Source organism: Notamacropus eugenii, chromosome 4 (genome assembly GCF_028372415.1).
Source record: "Notamacropus eugenii isolate mMacEug1 chromosome 4, mMacEug1.pri_v2, whole genome shotgun sequence".
Taxonomy (NCBI): domain Eukaryota; kingdom Metazoa; phylum Chordata; class Mammalia; order Diprotodontia; family Macropodidae; genus Notamacropus; species Notamacropus eugenii.
The window spans coordinates 449,927,702-449,945,650 of NC_092875.1; the positions used below are offsets into that span (position 1 = coordinate 449,927,702).

At 38.5% G+C, this 17,949-nt stretch overlaps 1 protein-coding gene across 3 annotated transcripts in view; it reads right to left on the minus strand.

Moving 5' to 3' along the window:
- ADGRV1 (adhesion G protein-coupled receptor V1) overlaps nt 1–17,949 on the minus strand; it is a 751,592-nt gene that overhangs the window by 634,072 nt on the left and 99,571 nt on the right. For all 3 annotated transcript variants that reach the window (XM_072606175.1, XM_072606174.1, XM_072606176.1), the window contains exons 21-24: nt 16,599–16,972; nt 7,616–7,792; nt 2,906–3,086; nt 567–769 (exon numbers count right to left, since the gene is read on the minus strand). In XM_072606175.1, the coding sequence (XP_072462276.1) occupies nt 567–769; nt 2,906–3,086; nt 7,616–7,792; nt 16,599–16,972 (935 nt within the window). The remainder of the gene's footprint in view (nt 1–566; nt 770–2,905; nt 3,087–7,615; nt 7,793–16,598; nt 16,973–17,949) is intronic.

The following is a 17,949-nucleotide window of genomic DNA, read 5'->3' on the forward strand; positions in this document are numbered from 1 at the left end:
AAGCAGCTCTGTCAGTGGAGCAAAGAGGCCAAGGCATGATCAGTATAGTATAGTTTTATGGTAATGTTTTTCTATTTCTTTTTAGTAAGGGCTAAGATGAGGACAACTGAGAGGCAACTTCAAATTTCTCGTCCCCAAGTTCAATAAAGTGAGTTAAAAAAGTGCTTTGTTGAAGAAAAAAGTTCCAAAGCACAAGGTGGTTGATCTCTGTGTCACCCAAGGTTCTGACGTCTTTCAAAGCTGTCCTCATGATGTTGTTTACTATAATTGTTCTCCTGGTTCTGCTCACTTCACTCTGCACCAGTTCACATGAGTATTCCTAACGACCAAATATTTAGTTAAATTGCATTAATTATTATTTAAAATTATTTTAATATTAATTAACATTATCTTAAGTGATAATTATTATTTAAAATTATTTTAATATTAATTAACATTATCTTAAGTGATATTTTGTACAACAGGGCACAAAATTCCTTTAATCTATCCCCTCAAAAAAATAAAAACAAAAACCAGCACAAGGCTGAGGGTGCTTTATGTTCCATTTTACAACCCCATCAACTTACCTGATAATCATCAGGACTAAACGCTGTCAATGAAACTGTTCTGTATTCCACCATCACCCTTCCCAGGAGACCCTGCGCACGAACTACCAACAATTTAACTTCTCCAGCTTCCTCCTTCACAGTCACATGTGGGATAATAGTTGTAGGCAGAGTCATCTTATCATCAGGCTTAGGAGGCATTTCCACAGAGAACTGAAGTAAGCCTGACAAATACAAAAACACCATGACTCACATCCTCACAAATGTCCCATTAGATAGATTTCATGACTCATTTTAAAGGAACATCTGTGTTTTCATCCATTGGCTAAATGAAAGTATTTGGAGCAGCTAGGCAGTGCAGTGGGTAAAGCACCGGATCAGGAATTCAAATCTTCAGACACTTCTAGTTGTTTGACTCAGAGCAAGTCCCTTAAATGCTTCCAGCCTCAGTTTCCCTACTCTATAAAATGAGCATAATAACAGCACTATCTTATAGTATTACTATGGGGATAAAGTGAGATATTTGTAGGGTTCTTTAAAAACGTAAAAGCACTATATACATGTTAGCTGCTATTCCACCACCACCAAAGGGCTATCTCACACAGGAAGGATTAGACTTGTTTCACTCAGCCCTAGAAGACAGAACCAGGAGTAATGAGTATCAAAGAAGAAAACTTAGCCTTAATATGAAATAAAATTCCTAGTAAGGAGAGATATCGACCAGTGGAGCGGGCTGCCTCAGGAAGTAATGGGATCCCTTGTCCTTGATGTCTTCAAGCAAAGGCTGAATACACGCGGTCAGTTATGTTGTGGGCAGGGGCGTGCTGGAGCCACCTCAAAGTGGCTTAGCGAAACAACCGTGAAATTTTCAACGCAAACATTTATACCTTGGAAATCGACAAGTGCCAAAAATTGGGGCTTGATTTATTGCTTTGTTAACTGTCCAGACAATGCAATGCAGATATTAATAATGCAGACCAAGCTCTGAAACGTGTCATATCTATGGTTTTTTTGGAGAGCCTTGGCCAGGCTGCTCCTCAAACAACAGATATACAGTGAAAACCGTTCCACTCCTGGTATAGCCTTCAATGACCAAGGGCCACTTCTCCATCACGATGACATACTGGTGGAGGGTGTCAGCGGAGTTTCATTTTAAATAACATATGCAATTAATATGCAATATGAATGATAGGATTAGAGACCTTCCATAAGTGTTGTTTCCTCCTTAAAATATGAGCTCCTGGAGAGCAAGGACTGACTTCTCTATCTGCATCTCCAGTACTTAGTATAGCACTTTGCACAAAGTGTGTCATTCATCCATTCATTCTTTCATTTTGCGATCTTTTCCCCAAATAGCAAAATTTAATTAATTCAAATCTGAACGTGTTTAAAAACAAAAGTAAGCCAAATTGATATTTGCTTAATTTCACAACCACAATCACCTTCTGACCATCTAAGGTCAAATTACTCAAATCCAAAAAATTCAGATAATCAAAAAGTATTTGGAATTTGTTTTTAGCTCTCATTTTATGAGAAGTGGCAACACACTTTGTTTTGAAGGACTCACTTATAAAGATTTGGGAAACAGAAGGTCATTCAACTTTGTTACTTGGCTCCCAAATACAGAATCACCTCATTGTTAGAGTTGGAACCTTAGACATCACCTAACATAAGGACTTTATTTGACATATGAATAAACTGAGGCTTAGAGAGTTTAAGTTGATCAAAGAACTGAACTTAAAGAAAGTTCTTAACTCCCAATCCAGTGCCCAATTCACTAAAGTAGAACATTCCTCTACCCTATCGCCACCCACCCCCTGACCACAATTTTCTTTTTCTTGCTTTGTTGTCCATGAGCAGACTAACACACTCCCAGAGGGATGACACAGGAAATTTTTCTAGTTACTGAAAGGCTATAATAAGAGAGTCCTTGGGTCTCTAAAAAACCTTCACTTCTAGTTCCTGCTGGATTTTAGGCTACACACAAAGGAAGGGATACTAAACAGGAGTAGAAAGGAAAGTATAGTATATAGTATAATATCTAAATTAAAGTATAGATAATCTAAATTTTTTAAAATCTGGTTTTTAAAAGCTTAAATACAATTAATTATAATTTTACTTTATAAAAGTACTATTTATTCATATGTGTTGATGTGCATATCATATATTTATATAATTCAGGATTGTAGCTTTATAGTTGCTCACGTAAAAGATAGTATTCAAATTAGAAGCTTAAGAGATGAGTGTCCAAATCAGAATTTTTCCTTCTTGTCACTTATCCAAGCTTCATTTTTCTTATCTGGCAAATCTGAAGCCCAAACACAGGACAAAGGGTGACTGATTTCCAACAAAGGTACTACCATATGGATGGTCACTGGCTTTGATGGTGATATCGGTCGTTTCCTTTTCAACATCTATGCTTGCTCCGCTAGTTGGAGTTGAACCTATTTTCCCATCTCCAGGAATTGCAGAGACCAGGGTCACCCTGAAATACTCATTAAGCTCTGGGATATCATCATCAATAACATAGAGATTCAAGACCTAGAATTATAAAAAGTCAGAGATGTTAGGTTAGGAAACATGGACATTACTCCCCAAAGAAAAAGCAGTGGCTTGTAAACCACATTAATTTTTTTTAATTACTTATAACCACAACTCATTTCTACTCCAAAATGTTTGTATTCAGGGTTTAAATATATGTGAAACTTTGATCTAACTAAATACTTCAAATAGTTACATAGGGCAAAGTATCATCTGTCCAAAAATGTTAGGTTGTTGAGAATGTGCTACCAAACTGGGTGCCATTGGGTACCAGAGTGGGGAGAACCTGGCGCTTGCATTCAGGAAGACCTGAATGTAAATGTTCCCTTAGACACTTAATAGCCATGTGACCCCGAAGCAAGTCCCTTAACTCATGCCTGCCTTAGTTTCCTCAATTATAAAACAGGGATAGCACCTCCCTCACAGGACTGTTGTATCAACTGAGATAACGGCATTTGTAAAGCAGTATGTGAATGCTAATCATTGGTGTTGGTGTCGTCATCTCTAGTATCATTAGTACAGGGTACAAATCTAGGAACTCGGAAACAGGTCTTTTCTAGGCACACCTGTACAGAATGAAAGTAGATCCAAAGGGGAATGAGACGTGAGCGTGAAGACCCTAAGGCAAGACTAAAGTTTTATGTTTCTGAGAGAATATCAGACAGCTTGCGTGGATCGCACAGAGCAGGCATGGAACATGTTAGCAGAACCGCACTAAAGCCAGATAGAGAAAATTCCTCTTCAAGCTACAAACTACTTTGAAAATCCGATGTTAATTCTGAATATATATTTCATAAATGTTTAAGTCCTCTGCAACTGCATTTTGTGAGAATTAATAACAAAGTTGTATATGATAATATGAAATTGTATTGTTTAAAGTACTGGTAAGCTCCATCAGCTACTCTGGGCAGTTTTCTTCAAGTTTTAATCTATTGCTTCATGTAAATCTCCATGTATTCATATTTATGAACCTGGTGGGTGCTTCATACAATTTTAGAGTTAGAAAGAACCACAGAATTTATTATGCCGGGCTATGTAGGTATGTTTTGAGACATTTTTTAATGCGCTTAACTGGGGGATAAATGAGGACAGTGGGAGGGACAGATTAATTTTAAAGGAAGATAACTAGTATATTTGTTACTGAAAAATAATAATGAAGCCTGTGTTATCACTGAATTTGAGTTTGGGGTTTACTTCTTCCAATGTTCCATCTGTTAATTCTGAAATATAACTCTCAGGCTTGATTTCCTTATCTATAAAGTGGGTATCCTAATGCATGTTAGGCTTACCTCATGGAATTATTGTGAAGATGAAATAACATAACAAGCTCTGAAAACCTCAATTTGCAACAATGTGGTAAAGATCAGTTATTTTTATTATTACACTGGCTAATTTTCCCTGGAACAATTTGCTCATATTCCTTGTAAATTATTCAATGCTCAATATATATCACTTTGTCTCCTGGTCCATAGGACCAAATCTGTACCTTCATCAGTGTGAAAATTCTGTGAACTACTTCAACTGTAAACTTGTTCTCTTTATTTTAAATATATTTTTTTGTCTCCTAATCTTCTGAGAAAGGTGATTAGGAAAGACTTGGAGCTCTAGAGCAATTCTAGGTGTTAGCTGTGTCCACAGTGCTTGGCACAGTTTCTTACAAAGAATAGGTACTCAATGAAAATATGTTGCTCATGACAGGCTGCTATTATTATTTATTTAAGATTATTATAACATAAAAGTGATCTTCACGTTAGAGTCGGGTAATGCTGCTGGTGGGGGCGGTGGTTAGCGGCCACTATGTGGCCAAAAACAGTAACTGCTTCCAGCAGGGGTGAGGCCAATAACTGCAGGTATAATGATACAACAAATAATATATAGAAAAATAAATAACTATTTAAACACATGAGGGACATGACTTTAAGCTGTTTATTTCTATATTTTTATTTCTATATTTTGACCCATTCTGGAAATAAAAAAAAAAATTCCTCCCCAAACATCATCTTCTGATACCTCATCATGGGACGTCAGCAGAGCAAGCTCCGGTAACTTCTACTATAACATTCTATCACAATAATTAGCTAGCTTTTAGCCTAGGGACAATATATTACCCACCACTCCATGGCGTGCCTGCATCTGCTGCTTTAAGGAGTTTACATCAAATGAAAAGCTAGGAGGGTCATCGCTGCTGCTCCAAGCCCCACTTGGGAAAATCCCTCTTATTTAGGGAAAGATTGGGTGCTTTTCTAAATTTACATTCATATTTATTTCTTACTAGTCCTTGGTCTCTTTGTGGCTAAATTAAAACAAAGGGTCCCAGAAACACCTGGGTAAAAAAGTGCCAGAGTACACTATACCATCTGCTAACAGCAAGGGAGCAGGAGGGGAACCTGGGGAAGCAGCAGACGTCTTCTCAGAAGCACAAGCCCGAGTCTTCTCTAGCTTATGGAAGTGAGGGGACATCGCACGATCCCGCTCGTGACTCCTTTGAACTTGCACTGCTTCCTTCTAGATGTCTGCAGTACTTTCCCTTGGGCTTGAGGGTTGTGAATTTGGGTTATGACATTCCTGGGACCCTTCCTTTCGGGGTTTCTCTCAGGAGCTGAATTCTATACTTTGCCCTCTGGTTTTAACAAGTGTGAGTAGCTTACATACACAGAATCATTTATAGGCTCATACATACATATATATTGCCTTTGATGACTCCTGAAATGTAGCGTTTAGCTGTTTATTTTTAATCATGGTTTTCTGGGTATGCAGTTCATTAAATTATCTCTCCTTGATCTCTTTTCCAAGGCAGTTGTTTTTTATATGACACCTTACATTTTCTTCTATTTTTTTCAAATTTTTGATTTAATTCTAATAAACCTTATTCTCTCACGGAATCACTGATTTTTGTTTGGTCTGTCCTAGTTTTCAAGGAGCCCATTTCTTGGATAAGATTTACTAGTTTCTCTTCTAAACTTCACTCTCCTTTCCATTTCCTCCAAAGTTTGTATGTCATTTTTAAAAAATCTCTTGCTTTCATATCTCCTGGGTATTTATGTAGTAACTGTGGGAAGTCCATTTTTTTTCTTTAAGTCTCTTTGCAATATGGATTCATTCTTTTCTTTTTGGGAGGAGAGGGAAGGATCTCTAAAGCTACAATAATTTTTAACAGTGGTTGGTATTTTCTTTGGTTTATTCTTTTCTCTAGCTTTATTTCCCAAATTAGTGCTTAGGGCTAGAACCAGACTCTAACCCTGCTGTACTTTCAGGAGCAGTGGTTAGTTCTACTTTGGCTCTCCCTAGGTTGGTTCCTGTACTGACCCCTCCCCTCCTGGGGTTTGGGCCTCCCCATCCTGGATCTTTAATGTTCAGAGTATTAGATCTTCAGAGACTTCTATAACATCTTAGCACTAAAGGCTAAGGATTTAGGAGTCCCAGGCACTGAAATGTTTCTTCACTGCCCTAGTTACAGTCACTTTCTGAAATCTGTGAGGTCCCCATCTTTGGGCTTTCTGAGTGGGGGTCAGGGAGCCTTCTGCTCTCAGTGTCTCTAGACACATAAGTTCACAGGCCGTACGTGCCTCTGCTGGGAGGCTGTGGGCGTATGTGCCTACGCCAGCAAGGGCTTTGGAGACAGCTCTTTCCTAGCCTCTCTTTACTGCCCATGGGTTTCTGGCTAGGTTTTTTGAGTCGTTCTGTAGGAGAAGTCACTCTTTAGAGACTTTGCTCTAAAGGAGCTTTTGCTTTTCTGCATTAGCTTAGCTGGGAAGACTGTTCCCCCAATTTAGGAGCTGCTGCTGTTCACTGTCACCAAAGCAACATCACTGTATCAACTCCTACCCTCTCTATGTCCCCAGTACTTCCCATTCAGGAAGAAAAAAAATCTAAAAAAAAGATGGAAATATCATCTTAATCAATACGAAATTTAGAAATAATTTTTAGAAAGATTAGTCCATTCAATAGGCTACCCTAAACAACGAAACTGACTTTTAAACAAAAAGGAAGGATGATAATATTGAAAAGTTTGGTGTGGAAGTATAAATAACAGCACCAGATGATAAGGATACTTTCTGTTCTCGACTCAAGAATGTCAGAAGTCAAATCTTAAGAAAAGACAATTAGCTGTGTGCCCAACAAAAAAATATCTTTCAAAGCCATATGACATGCAGTTGTACTGGTACTCGATATGTTTTACAGTTTGCAAAGCACTTTACATATGCTAGCTCATTTGGTTTGAACAAGAAGAAATGGGAAATAACAGGCCCAAATACATTTCATAGCCTTACCCTTTTCTTTCAAATGAAAGTCCTAAGGGGACTGTGTATGGGTTTCCTTATCCCTTCTGTTCCCCTCCCCCCCACCGAATATACACATGATCATAAACAAAAACCCACATTGTTTTAAATTCAAATTGTTAAAGTCCTTAAATTCTGAAATAATAAGTAATGGAATTATTTTAAAGAATATGTACTCCAGAAAATGACATTCCAGGAGACTTTCAAAGAAACAAATAATTAACATTCATAAGAGAAGGTAAGGTTTACCTCTGATCTCTGCCAAGGGAGGAATGTGATAGTTCCACTGGCATTAGCGAAATCATCAACGATGTAATTAGTGCCGGTGGAATCTATCTGTGAGATGGTGTAAAACACATGCACGTAATCCAGGGCTCCCCGGGTTCTCTCGATGACACAGGAAACGGTGGACCCCTCCTCCACTATCTGAAAGTAAATGAAAATTGTTTGTAGATAAACACTGATCCCAATCACTCAGTAAAAGCGACTGTATATAAGAAAATCAGAAAATTGTCATAAAACTTCCACTTTCTTATCAACATTCAGCAATTTTCTGCTACCTATTTAAAAAATGGTACAGACACATATATACTGTGACAGAAATGATGTACTTTGGATAGAATCCTATTTTTAAAAATATATCCATTCATCTATACCTATCTACAGCAATTTTTTTAATGGAACCTGTGACTTCATCATTGAAGGAAGCTTTTAATAAGGACTATTCTCTACCAATACATAACCAGCATTTTCTTATGCAGTTTTGTCTTGAGAAAAGAGGGTTATCTGGGGATCCTATGTGCCTAAGGTCACATGGAAAGTACGTGTCAAAGATGGGGCTTTAACCCAGATCTTAATGATTCCAAGGATAAGCTACAGTGCCTCACTAAACACTAGTATTATGCAATATTAACTAACGTTTATAGGGTGCTTACAGGCACTGTGTTAAGTGCTTCACAATTATTATCTCATCTGATCCTCACAACAACCCTGGAAGGTAGAAGTTACCATTATCTCTGTTTTATAGATGAGGTTAAATGACTTGCCCATGACCACACATCTAGTAAGTGTCTGAGGCCGGATTTGAACTTGGATTGTCCCAACACCAGGTCCAGCACTCTATCCACTGTAATGACTAAGCTGCCTGTTTACAATATGTAGGGAAGAAGGTAACAGGAGAAAAATATAAATATCTGGATGCTAACAGAAGTTATGACCTCTGAAGAATATTGCTGTAATATCTAGATTTCATTATAATTGGTTAACATTTTTAAAAAATTAATTTTACTGTCTTATATAGCCACTTGTTAGGCTATTATTTAAAAAACATAAGGACAATATCTGATTCTCCTCTGTGTCCTTTACACTGCCTAGAACAAAACCTTCTATATAGTACCCACGTAATAACTATTTAACTGCCCTCTATTTAAACTATTATTTAAGATTTCTTACATTTTACATCTATTACTCTGGTTCGTATAGTTGAAATGTATAAGCCCCATTTTGAACAATTTTAGAGATTAATTTAAATCTTAGACATGCCCTATTATAAATCACTGAATTATAATGAATTTGGTTACTCCGGTATGGATTCTATTCGATTCTACAAAATGATGAAACTAGAAATCTGAATCTCTCTCCCATAAACAGTAGGTTAACTAGTTCCACCAATTTTAATCTGAAAAAATTGTAGTAAAAGGTGAGTCAAGTGATTCTGAAACCTCACCCTCAATGCCAAACTTCACATGAAAATATTCAGCAACAGAAAGAGGAGGTAACTACAACCAGGTGAGAGGGGGGAAACAGGTGAAATTTATTCACTACACCCAGAACACAAACACTGTGTCCTTTATTTTATATTCCCAACTTTCCCTAATTTTCATATTCTTGAATGAAGAGAGAGATGTCCCAGACTTGACTCAGGAAGACTTATGTTCAGGTCTTGCCTCTGTTACAGGCAGACCTGTAGTGTGACCCTGAGAAGGTCACTGACCTGATGCTGGATGCATCTCTCTAAAATGCACAGAAGAGTTGCTGATTTACATTGGTAAACAGTCTGGTCTTCCCTCACCACACAGACCTTGACAAAATAAAACACCAACTGCTACAGTATCCATCCATTTCCTACCATTTTTTCTTCCCTCTATTTCCAGAACAGAGGGAAGAAGAATAAAACCCAATTATCATCCCTTCTTCATGGACTCATTCCCCTGGTGCCCATATTCTGCTTCTACAACTATCCTAACCTACACTAAGTGAAAAAACAATCTGAAATGGAGTTTTTCTGGAGTACTCCCAAGACTCCCATCACAAGGTCAGGCTAGGCAGTATTCACATGCTCAGATGGTATCAATAGTAATTACTGGAGACAAAGAATGACGTTGGCCAAAAGATAATGCCATAGGGGAGCCTGAGATATTCTATACGTTTTCATTAGAATAAAGGAACATGTTGTCTTATGTGAATCCATTAAATATATTACAAAAGCCCAGTAGGTCTGTGTATTTAAATCTTGTTACTAAACAAACTTTTATGGTCTAGATTTTCAAGAAGTAGTAACATTTCTGATAAATAAATGAGGCAGGAATCCACATTTGATTTACCAGCTCTGACACTTTTCAATACCAAAGACATACTATAAGAACACAAATAATATCAACCCACATTTCCGTAGCACTGGAAGGGTTCCTAAGCATCTTTTTTTCCCTCTAAAGTATGTAGTGTGAATATTAGCCTTATTTTACAGATCAGAAACCTAAGGCTTAGAGTAACTGAATGACGCGTGTCCATGATCACACAGCTGTTAAGTGTCAGAGGAGGGATTTCAACCTATTTTCTGAACAAAGTCAGGGCTTTATCTTTTTCACCATGCTATACCAAAGGGCTAACAGGTAACTGAAATAAAATTGTAGGAGTACATTCAACAGCTGAGAAATGTTTCTTTGGGTATAGTATAGAAGGTAAGCTTCTTAAGGGCCAGAGACCACCTCACTTTCATATTAGTATCCCCAGTGCCTTCCCTTACACAGAGTAAGCACCAAATAAATGCTTGTTGATTAAATGACAGGTCCCAGAATTGGGGCTATTTTGTCGTTTCCATATGGGCAAAATTTTTCTAACCCAAAGTCTACTACTGAAAGATTTTATTACAAGCTAAAACCATCACTAGGAAACAATGAACAGGCTCATTCACATATGTACTGTATATCAAGATTCCAAAGGAAACTAAATCTGAAACAGGGATTCTAGAAAAGCAAGCTTTAGAAGAGTTCAGGAGAGTGCAGCTCCTGGAGAAAAAGCTGTAGGGAATACATCTTTATCAAATGAAAATTTGAAATAGAAGATGGAATATTAAACTTTTTCCCATACTGTTAGGTTGTAATTTAGTTTTAAAATGTGGTACAAATGAACATTTAGGCCATTTGATATAAAGGAATATTAGTATCCAGAGTGTAGTACAAGAGAAAAAGAACTGCACCTCAAGTCAAAGGGCCTGAGTGTATTATTATCTCTATGAACAACCTACTCCAGGCCTCAGTCTCTGCATCTGTAAAACGAAGCCACCAGATAAAACTATTTCTAATATTTTTTCCAACTATAATCCTATAGAACAAGTTGCACAATCATAATCATCCAAATTCTCAAAGGATTGAATGATACACAGTCCTGGTGTCTCTTGGAATTTCAGCTTCTGCACGGCCTTGTCTAAGGCAACAGGGACACAAAAGGAAGGATTAACATAGGTGAAAATTATTAGAACCTTTTTTTCTAGAAAAAAAATTAACTCTTCTTATCTGTGAATAATCTTTCTTTGCTGAAATAAAAGACGAATGCTGATGAATTAGCACATCCCATGCATTTTTAATTCAGTTTCATGCTTGGGTGATGGTCTGTGATATCAGATAGTATCAATAGCACTTATATAGAAAAGAATCTATTAACATAACATATGGTAGGCACTTAAAAGCAATTACAGTTCAACCTGAAATAAAGTTCTCATTCTCATAAGGATATTCTCAAACTGTATCTCCAAAATTTTGTTGCAGTAATTTATTTTTTTTTAAATCATAAATTTCCACATTTTAATTCTTTAGACCAGTGTCACTAAAAAAAGACTCAAAGTGATACAATAAGCAGTCTTTTACAGGCACTCAAATAGATAGCTGTACTTCAGTAAAATGAAGATATTAAAGTAGAAGATTTAGGTTCTGAAATATGACAGAAAAAATAGAGCAGAGTAGAAAATGGCAATATAGGAGCAAAGGCTTTTCAGTCAAATAGCCAATTAACTGGAAATGGCCACCAGCGCTGGAAAAGACCTCACAACGCAGGGAGGCTTTTTGTGGTTCAGTTGTTTCCAAATACTCATGACCTCATTTGGTGTTTTCTTGGCAAAGATAGTGGAGTGGATTGACATTTTCTTCTCCAGCTCATTTTACAGATGAGGAAATTGAGGCAAACAAGGTTAAACGACTTGCCCAGGAGTCACATAACTAGTAAGTGCTTGAGGCCACGTTTGAACTCAGATCTTTCTGACTTCAGGCCTGCTATGGGAGTTGAAAATCACAAAAGAATTTCCACACACATGCACATACACAAAACAGGACGAACTAAATATTCAAAATAACGCCATTATTTACAAAAATGTTTTATTTTTAACTTACTGTAACTGACAACTTAGATCATGCTAAATGACTATAAAAGCAAGTTTATAAACACAGGTCATCACTGTGAGACCATCTGTGAGAGACCCTGAGAGCTAAGGGGGGAAGGACACGTTTTCAGAAAACATTTCTCACACTGACAAAATTGTAGCCCACAGGACTGGTATTGTTTTTTCTCTGAATATGAAATAAAAATATCATAGCATGACGTAAGGTTACATGCCTTTAGAGAAGATAAAAAGGAGTTGCTAATCTTTTTCTTAACATTCCCAAGAATGAGAATTCCACAAATTCCTCCCCACGGTAATCCAGTTCTCGTATTCAATTTCTTTCTCTAAGATCTTCCACAGCTCCGAATCAGAAGGAGAGCACTATTAGGGGCCACAAAGAGCATCTGGCTCAACTCTCACATTTGACAGAGAAGGCATCTGAGGCCAAAGAGATTAAAGATGTCCAGCTTTGTGGAGTTAGCTGGTACAATAGCCAGGTCAGAATTTGGTTCCCAACTGGAAGACCTTGAAGGTCTCTTCTAACCCTACGTCTGTGATCCAGCGATCAGCTCATTGTGTGCATGAGATGCTGGAGGGCAGAGGCAGGATCTCTGGATAGTAAATCCTGGCCTGTCTCAAAGGGATAGTTCAGCGTCAGGGTCGCGATTTCAACACCAATCGCTATCCTCCAAACCAAGCATTCTCTCTACTGTACTAGTTTTCCTCTTGCTGTGGATGACATGTACATGTGTATAATTCTTGCAACGCATGATGTAAACTTGTTCCACTTTTTTCATATGTAAAAAAAATGCCAGCTTCTCATAACAACTTTATTAATACGGGTACGGTGACCTATGAGGGAGGCCTGGCTAGCTGTAGATAATAATGGCTTTTTTCAAATGGCTGAATAGACCCTGGCCAAGTTCAAAGAATCATTTAGGCCAAATGCAGATGCTGAGCTATTTCTGCCTTTAGCTAAATAAAGCCATTTTAAAATTATGCCTACTTTGAAAACTGCTGAAATGATTTTTAAAGCAAAGAAAAGTAAAGGAACTTGTCCTCACTTAGACACTGCTGGGGTTTTTTGTTTTTCTGTTGTTTAACTGTTTATTTCGCTTAACCTATATGGCTCTTGGAACTTTATTTGGGTTAATCTTTCCATATATTAACGGGCAAGACCAGGGGTGGGGAACCTGCAGACTCCAGACCACATGAGGCCCTCTAGGTTCTCAAGTGAAATCTTTTGACTAAATCCAAACTTCAAAGAACAAGGGATTAAAGTCTGAATTCAGAGGGTTGTACTTGAGGAGCTAGCCACAAGAGGCTTTGAGGCTGCAGGTTCCCTACCCCTAGGCAAGACAGCATAGGCTTATGTAATGTTGATGGGATTTAAGATGTTCCCCACCCATTAATAGACCTCATGTGGAGCCCATTAAGGGTAGCTTGCTTAGGAGAGGCTTGCTTGTAGGAAGGCTTTCACATCTTTTGCTGATTTCTAATTAGGCACTGAATCAAGAGGGTTGTGATGCCTTCTGATACATACTCTGAGTTGGTATTTTGCTTTGCAGGGCTTGCTTATGAGAAGGACCTTGCGATTCCCTGGTCTAGACTCTGAGTAGCCGTATGTTCAGACTCCCCTGACTGCCCAGATGTAAAGGCTCTCTTGATCTAGTTATGTATGTAAAGTGTATAGCACTATTGCTTTGATTCAGGCAGGAGAGCCCTGCCTATCGTTCTTTATGTCTCTGCTCATATTTTATCTGCATTTTCTCTGAAGTTCAGGATGCTGACTTTTCCCCTGAATTAGTGAATATAATTTAAAAAGTTTGTTGTCCCCTTAAACAGCTGTCTTTCCTAGTAAAACAGATCTAAGAACCTGTGCTAGTAGCCCTCCTGGGTTATGCCAGTGTGGTTGCCATTACAGCTTGGTGTTGCATTCAGAATACCTAGTCCCAGGAGGCTCTACTATTTACTGCATAGCTTTGAACACAACACAACTTCACTAAGAATCAATTTGTAGAATGGGGATAATTAAGTCTGTCCTTTCTACCTCACAGGACTAATAAGGATTAATTAAAAATGCATGTGAAAGTTTTCCAACACCTTTAAAAGCCAGCCAAATAAAAGGTACCATTATTAGAGCTTTCTTTTTAAAATATACATCAGTCACTAATAACAGTGACTAGTGACTAGTAATAGTCATAAGTAATGATGATTCAAACCCAGACCAAAAGTCCATACCACACTATCCAGAGAATGAGAAGTTTCCAGAGCTCTCACTATTCTGCAGGAGCCCCAGTTACCCAGGGTTGAAATTAGGTGTTATCCGTGACTCCTTATTTTCTCTCACTCTGCATAACAAATCTGTTGCCAAGGCCTATCAATCTTACCTTCCTAAGATCTTGATATGCTCCCTTTTCTCCTCACACTGCCACTACCCTGGGGCATCACCTCATGACTGGACTATTGCAATAGCCAACTCTGCATCAAATCTCTCCTCACTCCAAATCCCTACCCTGCACTTGGCTGTAAAAGTGATCTTCCTAAAGTTCAGGGCTATCAATGTCATACCCCTACTCAATAAACTCCAAAGCTATCACTACCAGGATCAAATCTAAAATTCTTGTTTGGCATTTAAAATCCTTCATTACCATCATTAACCCACCCGCATGTCCCTTTCCAGTCTTCTTACACCTTATACCCTCAGCCCAAACACCATATAACATTCAGTCCAAACAAGACAATCTATGTTCTAATTCTGCGCATTTTCCTGGGCAGTCCCCAATACCTCAAATTCTCTCTCACTCCTCACCTCTGTCTCCTGGCTTCCCTGGCCTCCTTCAAATACAGGAAGCATTTCTAGTCCCCCTTCATTCCAGTGCCTTCCCTCTATGGATGTCTCCACCTTGTAAATAGCTTGTTTGTACATAGTTGTCTGCATGTTGTCTCCCCATCAGCTCCCTGAGAGCAAAGACTGTTGTTTTTTTTGAATCCCTAGTGCCTAGCATAGTATCTGACATGTAATAGGCACTTAATAAATGTTTACTGACTGACTGGAATTGTAGTTCCACACTTCAGGGATCATGGAGATTTCTCACTACCTTCCCCTATAAAAAGATTAGAAAGGTCAGTGTATACTTTATACTGATACCTGTTCCTCCATTTGCAGTATAAAATTTTAAATATGACTTTGTTTTTTAATCTTTATTATTTTATCTTTTGAATATATAATTAAAGGAAACATGCTGGAATCAAATTGCTAAGCCAGAGTCAGAACTCTCCTCAGGTCCTTCCACAGGCCTTTATTGTCACATATAACACCTGTGAGGCAGTTTCAAAGGGTCTCAGGTTACTCAACAGGAAGCCAACAAGATTACAGGGAGACCCTGAAGACTTAGAAAGGGCAGATAAGAAGCCCAGCAAAGGCCCAGTAAATTCACACTAGCCAAGAAAGGTGATAAGAACGGCCTTTACTCCTGCTACAGAAGCTTACAGGCTAAACCTTGAGTAAGTAGATCCATCTGAAAACTCTCAGGTAAATATCAATGTTTCATATTCCTTTGGCATCTATTAGTAGTAAATGCAATAAAAAAAGTATCATGACATTTTCACATCAATTCTCAATATATAAATCATTATTCTTGTAAGATCCCATGAAGTCAGTAGAAATTAAGTGTGTCTTGAAGGTAATTTCATTCTGTGAGATGCACTGGTCATCAAGCCTGACTCTAAAGAATCGTGTTCAATGATGTGCACCCATTTAATTCACATTCAGGAAATGTGGCATAAAGGACAGAGCTGGCTTTGAGACAGAGAGGCTGGGGTCCAAGTCCCACATCTGAAGTGTCTGACATGAGATTGCATGAGTCATGGCATGCTCTGGGCAACTGCCAGTCACCTGGCACTTCTCAAGCATTTACTGTTTACTGAGGATACAAGGAAGGGCAATAAACAGCTCCTTGTCTCAAGAAGCTCACAATCTAATGGGGGACACATCGTGCCAACCACTACATACAAACAAGATACAGGGGGATAACCGGAAGGCACTAGCATCCAGGGAGAGCAGGAAAGAGTTCCTACAGAAAGGGAGTCAGAGAAGCCAAGGGGGCACAAATGAGGAGGGAACGAGGGCCAAGCATGGTGGAGAGCCAGTAAAAATGCTTGGAGCAGGGACATGGGAGTTTCAGGCAGGAAGGCCACTGTCACTGGATCATAGGATAGATGGAGGAGCGAAGGTGTAAGGTGTAAGAAGACAAGAGAAATAGGAAGGGGTCAGGAAATGAAGAGCCAAACAGAAGCTAAAATTCAGTTGCTGATAAGGTGGCAATATGCACTCATAGAGGAAGTTTCTCTTTGGAAGATCTCTACATCCCTGAAAATCACAAGTCTAGTATCAAAAAAAAAAAATACTGAGTCACCAATCTAATTGGTTCTTTACTTTTCTTTTTTAAACACAAAGATACCTTCATGAGGCGGAAGGGAGGGTGCGGGGGGGGGGGGGGCCGGGGAAATTCTGTTTCTTAGAAGCTGAAAGAAATCTTAACAGCATTCACTACCAACCACAGTCACTGTCCTCACCTCTGGTATACAAGCTCCTGTGAAGCCAAATAATCCATTGGCATTGTCGCTTTTTTGTATTATTAATCTTGCTGTGACATTTTCTTGGGAAATACGAGCTCCGCCATGTACAGAAACTAGCTTAAGTATAAATAATTCTTCTCCTTCTTCTTCACTGTCATCTTTTGTGGAAACAATGAATGATTTATTGGCTTCCCCTTGCCTGTATTCTAGGTACCCAGAAATAGGGTGCAAATCATTCTTTGCTGGAGTGGCATGAAGTTCATAGATTTCTTCTGGGGTCAGTTTTCGCTCATACAGCCTCACATCTTGCATCAGTCCTGTAAACCTGTCATTGCCATTCAACCCTGCACCAACTCTCATTATCCCAGGACCTGAAATTAGAAATTAGCGTTAATAGTTGATTTCAAAATTGAAATGTAACAATACAAACCATTAGGCAGATTTATGAAACAGAAGTGTTTGCGTTCATCCTACATTGCCAAACAAGACCATGTCGTCAGAGAAATGATGACATGACTTGCACTTGACTTTGTTCTGAGTGAGGGAGGGCTGTGCAGGTCACTAGCCTCACTTTTCCTCCAGAGCCATCTGGATCCAGTGACCAGATATTCATCAGGATGACTGGAGATGACCCAGGATGAAGCAACTGGGGTTGTGACCTGCCCAAGGTCACACAGCTAGTGAGTGTCAAGTGTCTGAGGTGAGATTGGAACTTAGCTCCTTCTGACTCCTGCACTGGTGCTCCATCCACTGCACCACCTAGCTGCCCGTGGCTCTTGAGGAGGATCTATGAAGAAGCACATCCATTGCACTGAAAGATAACATGGCATAAGCCATATTTTTTACATAGCCAAAACTGGTGTATCAACTCAATTTCTTCAATACTTTAAGATTCTATAAAGGATATAATATGTTGACTAAATAGGAATCAAGCTTTTTTAAAACTACATTAAGACCTTTCAAAATATGTTATATCTTTCTATGAAAGAACCACCTAAGAAAAGTAGAAAGTGTGCTGGATTCAAGATCAGAATCTAAGTTTAAATCCCATGTCTTGACAGGATCAGAATCTAAGTTTAAATCCCATGTATTGACATGAGATAACCTCTCATGACCCTTCTAGCTTTAAATTCTATGATTCTATTTAAGATTAAAATTGCTGAAGACATCCCTATCCCTCCCCTTTCCCCAACTCAATAAACTCAACTCTATCTATCCCATTTCAACCCAATAAGGTCCAATGTAAAAGTCATTTGTTTCTATGAAAACTTGTCTGTTTCCTCTCAGACAGAAGTATTATCCCTTAGTATGTATCACCACACATTCCTACTCTGCCTGATGTTCCAAT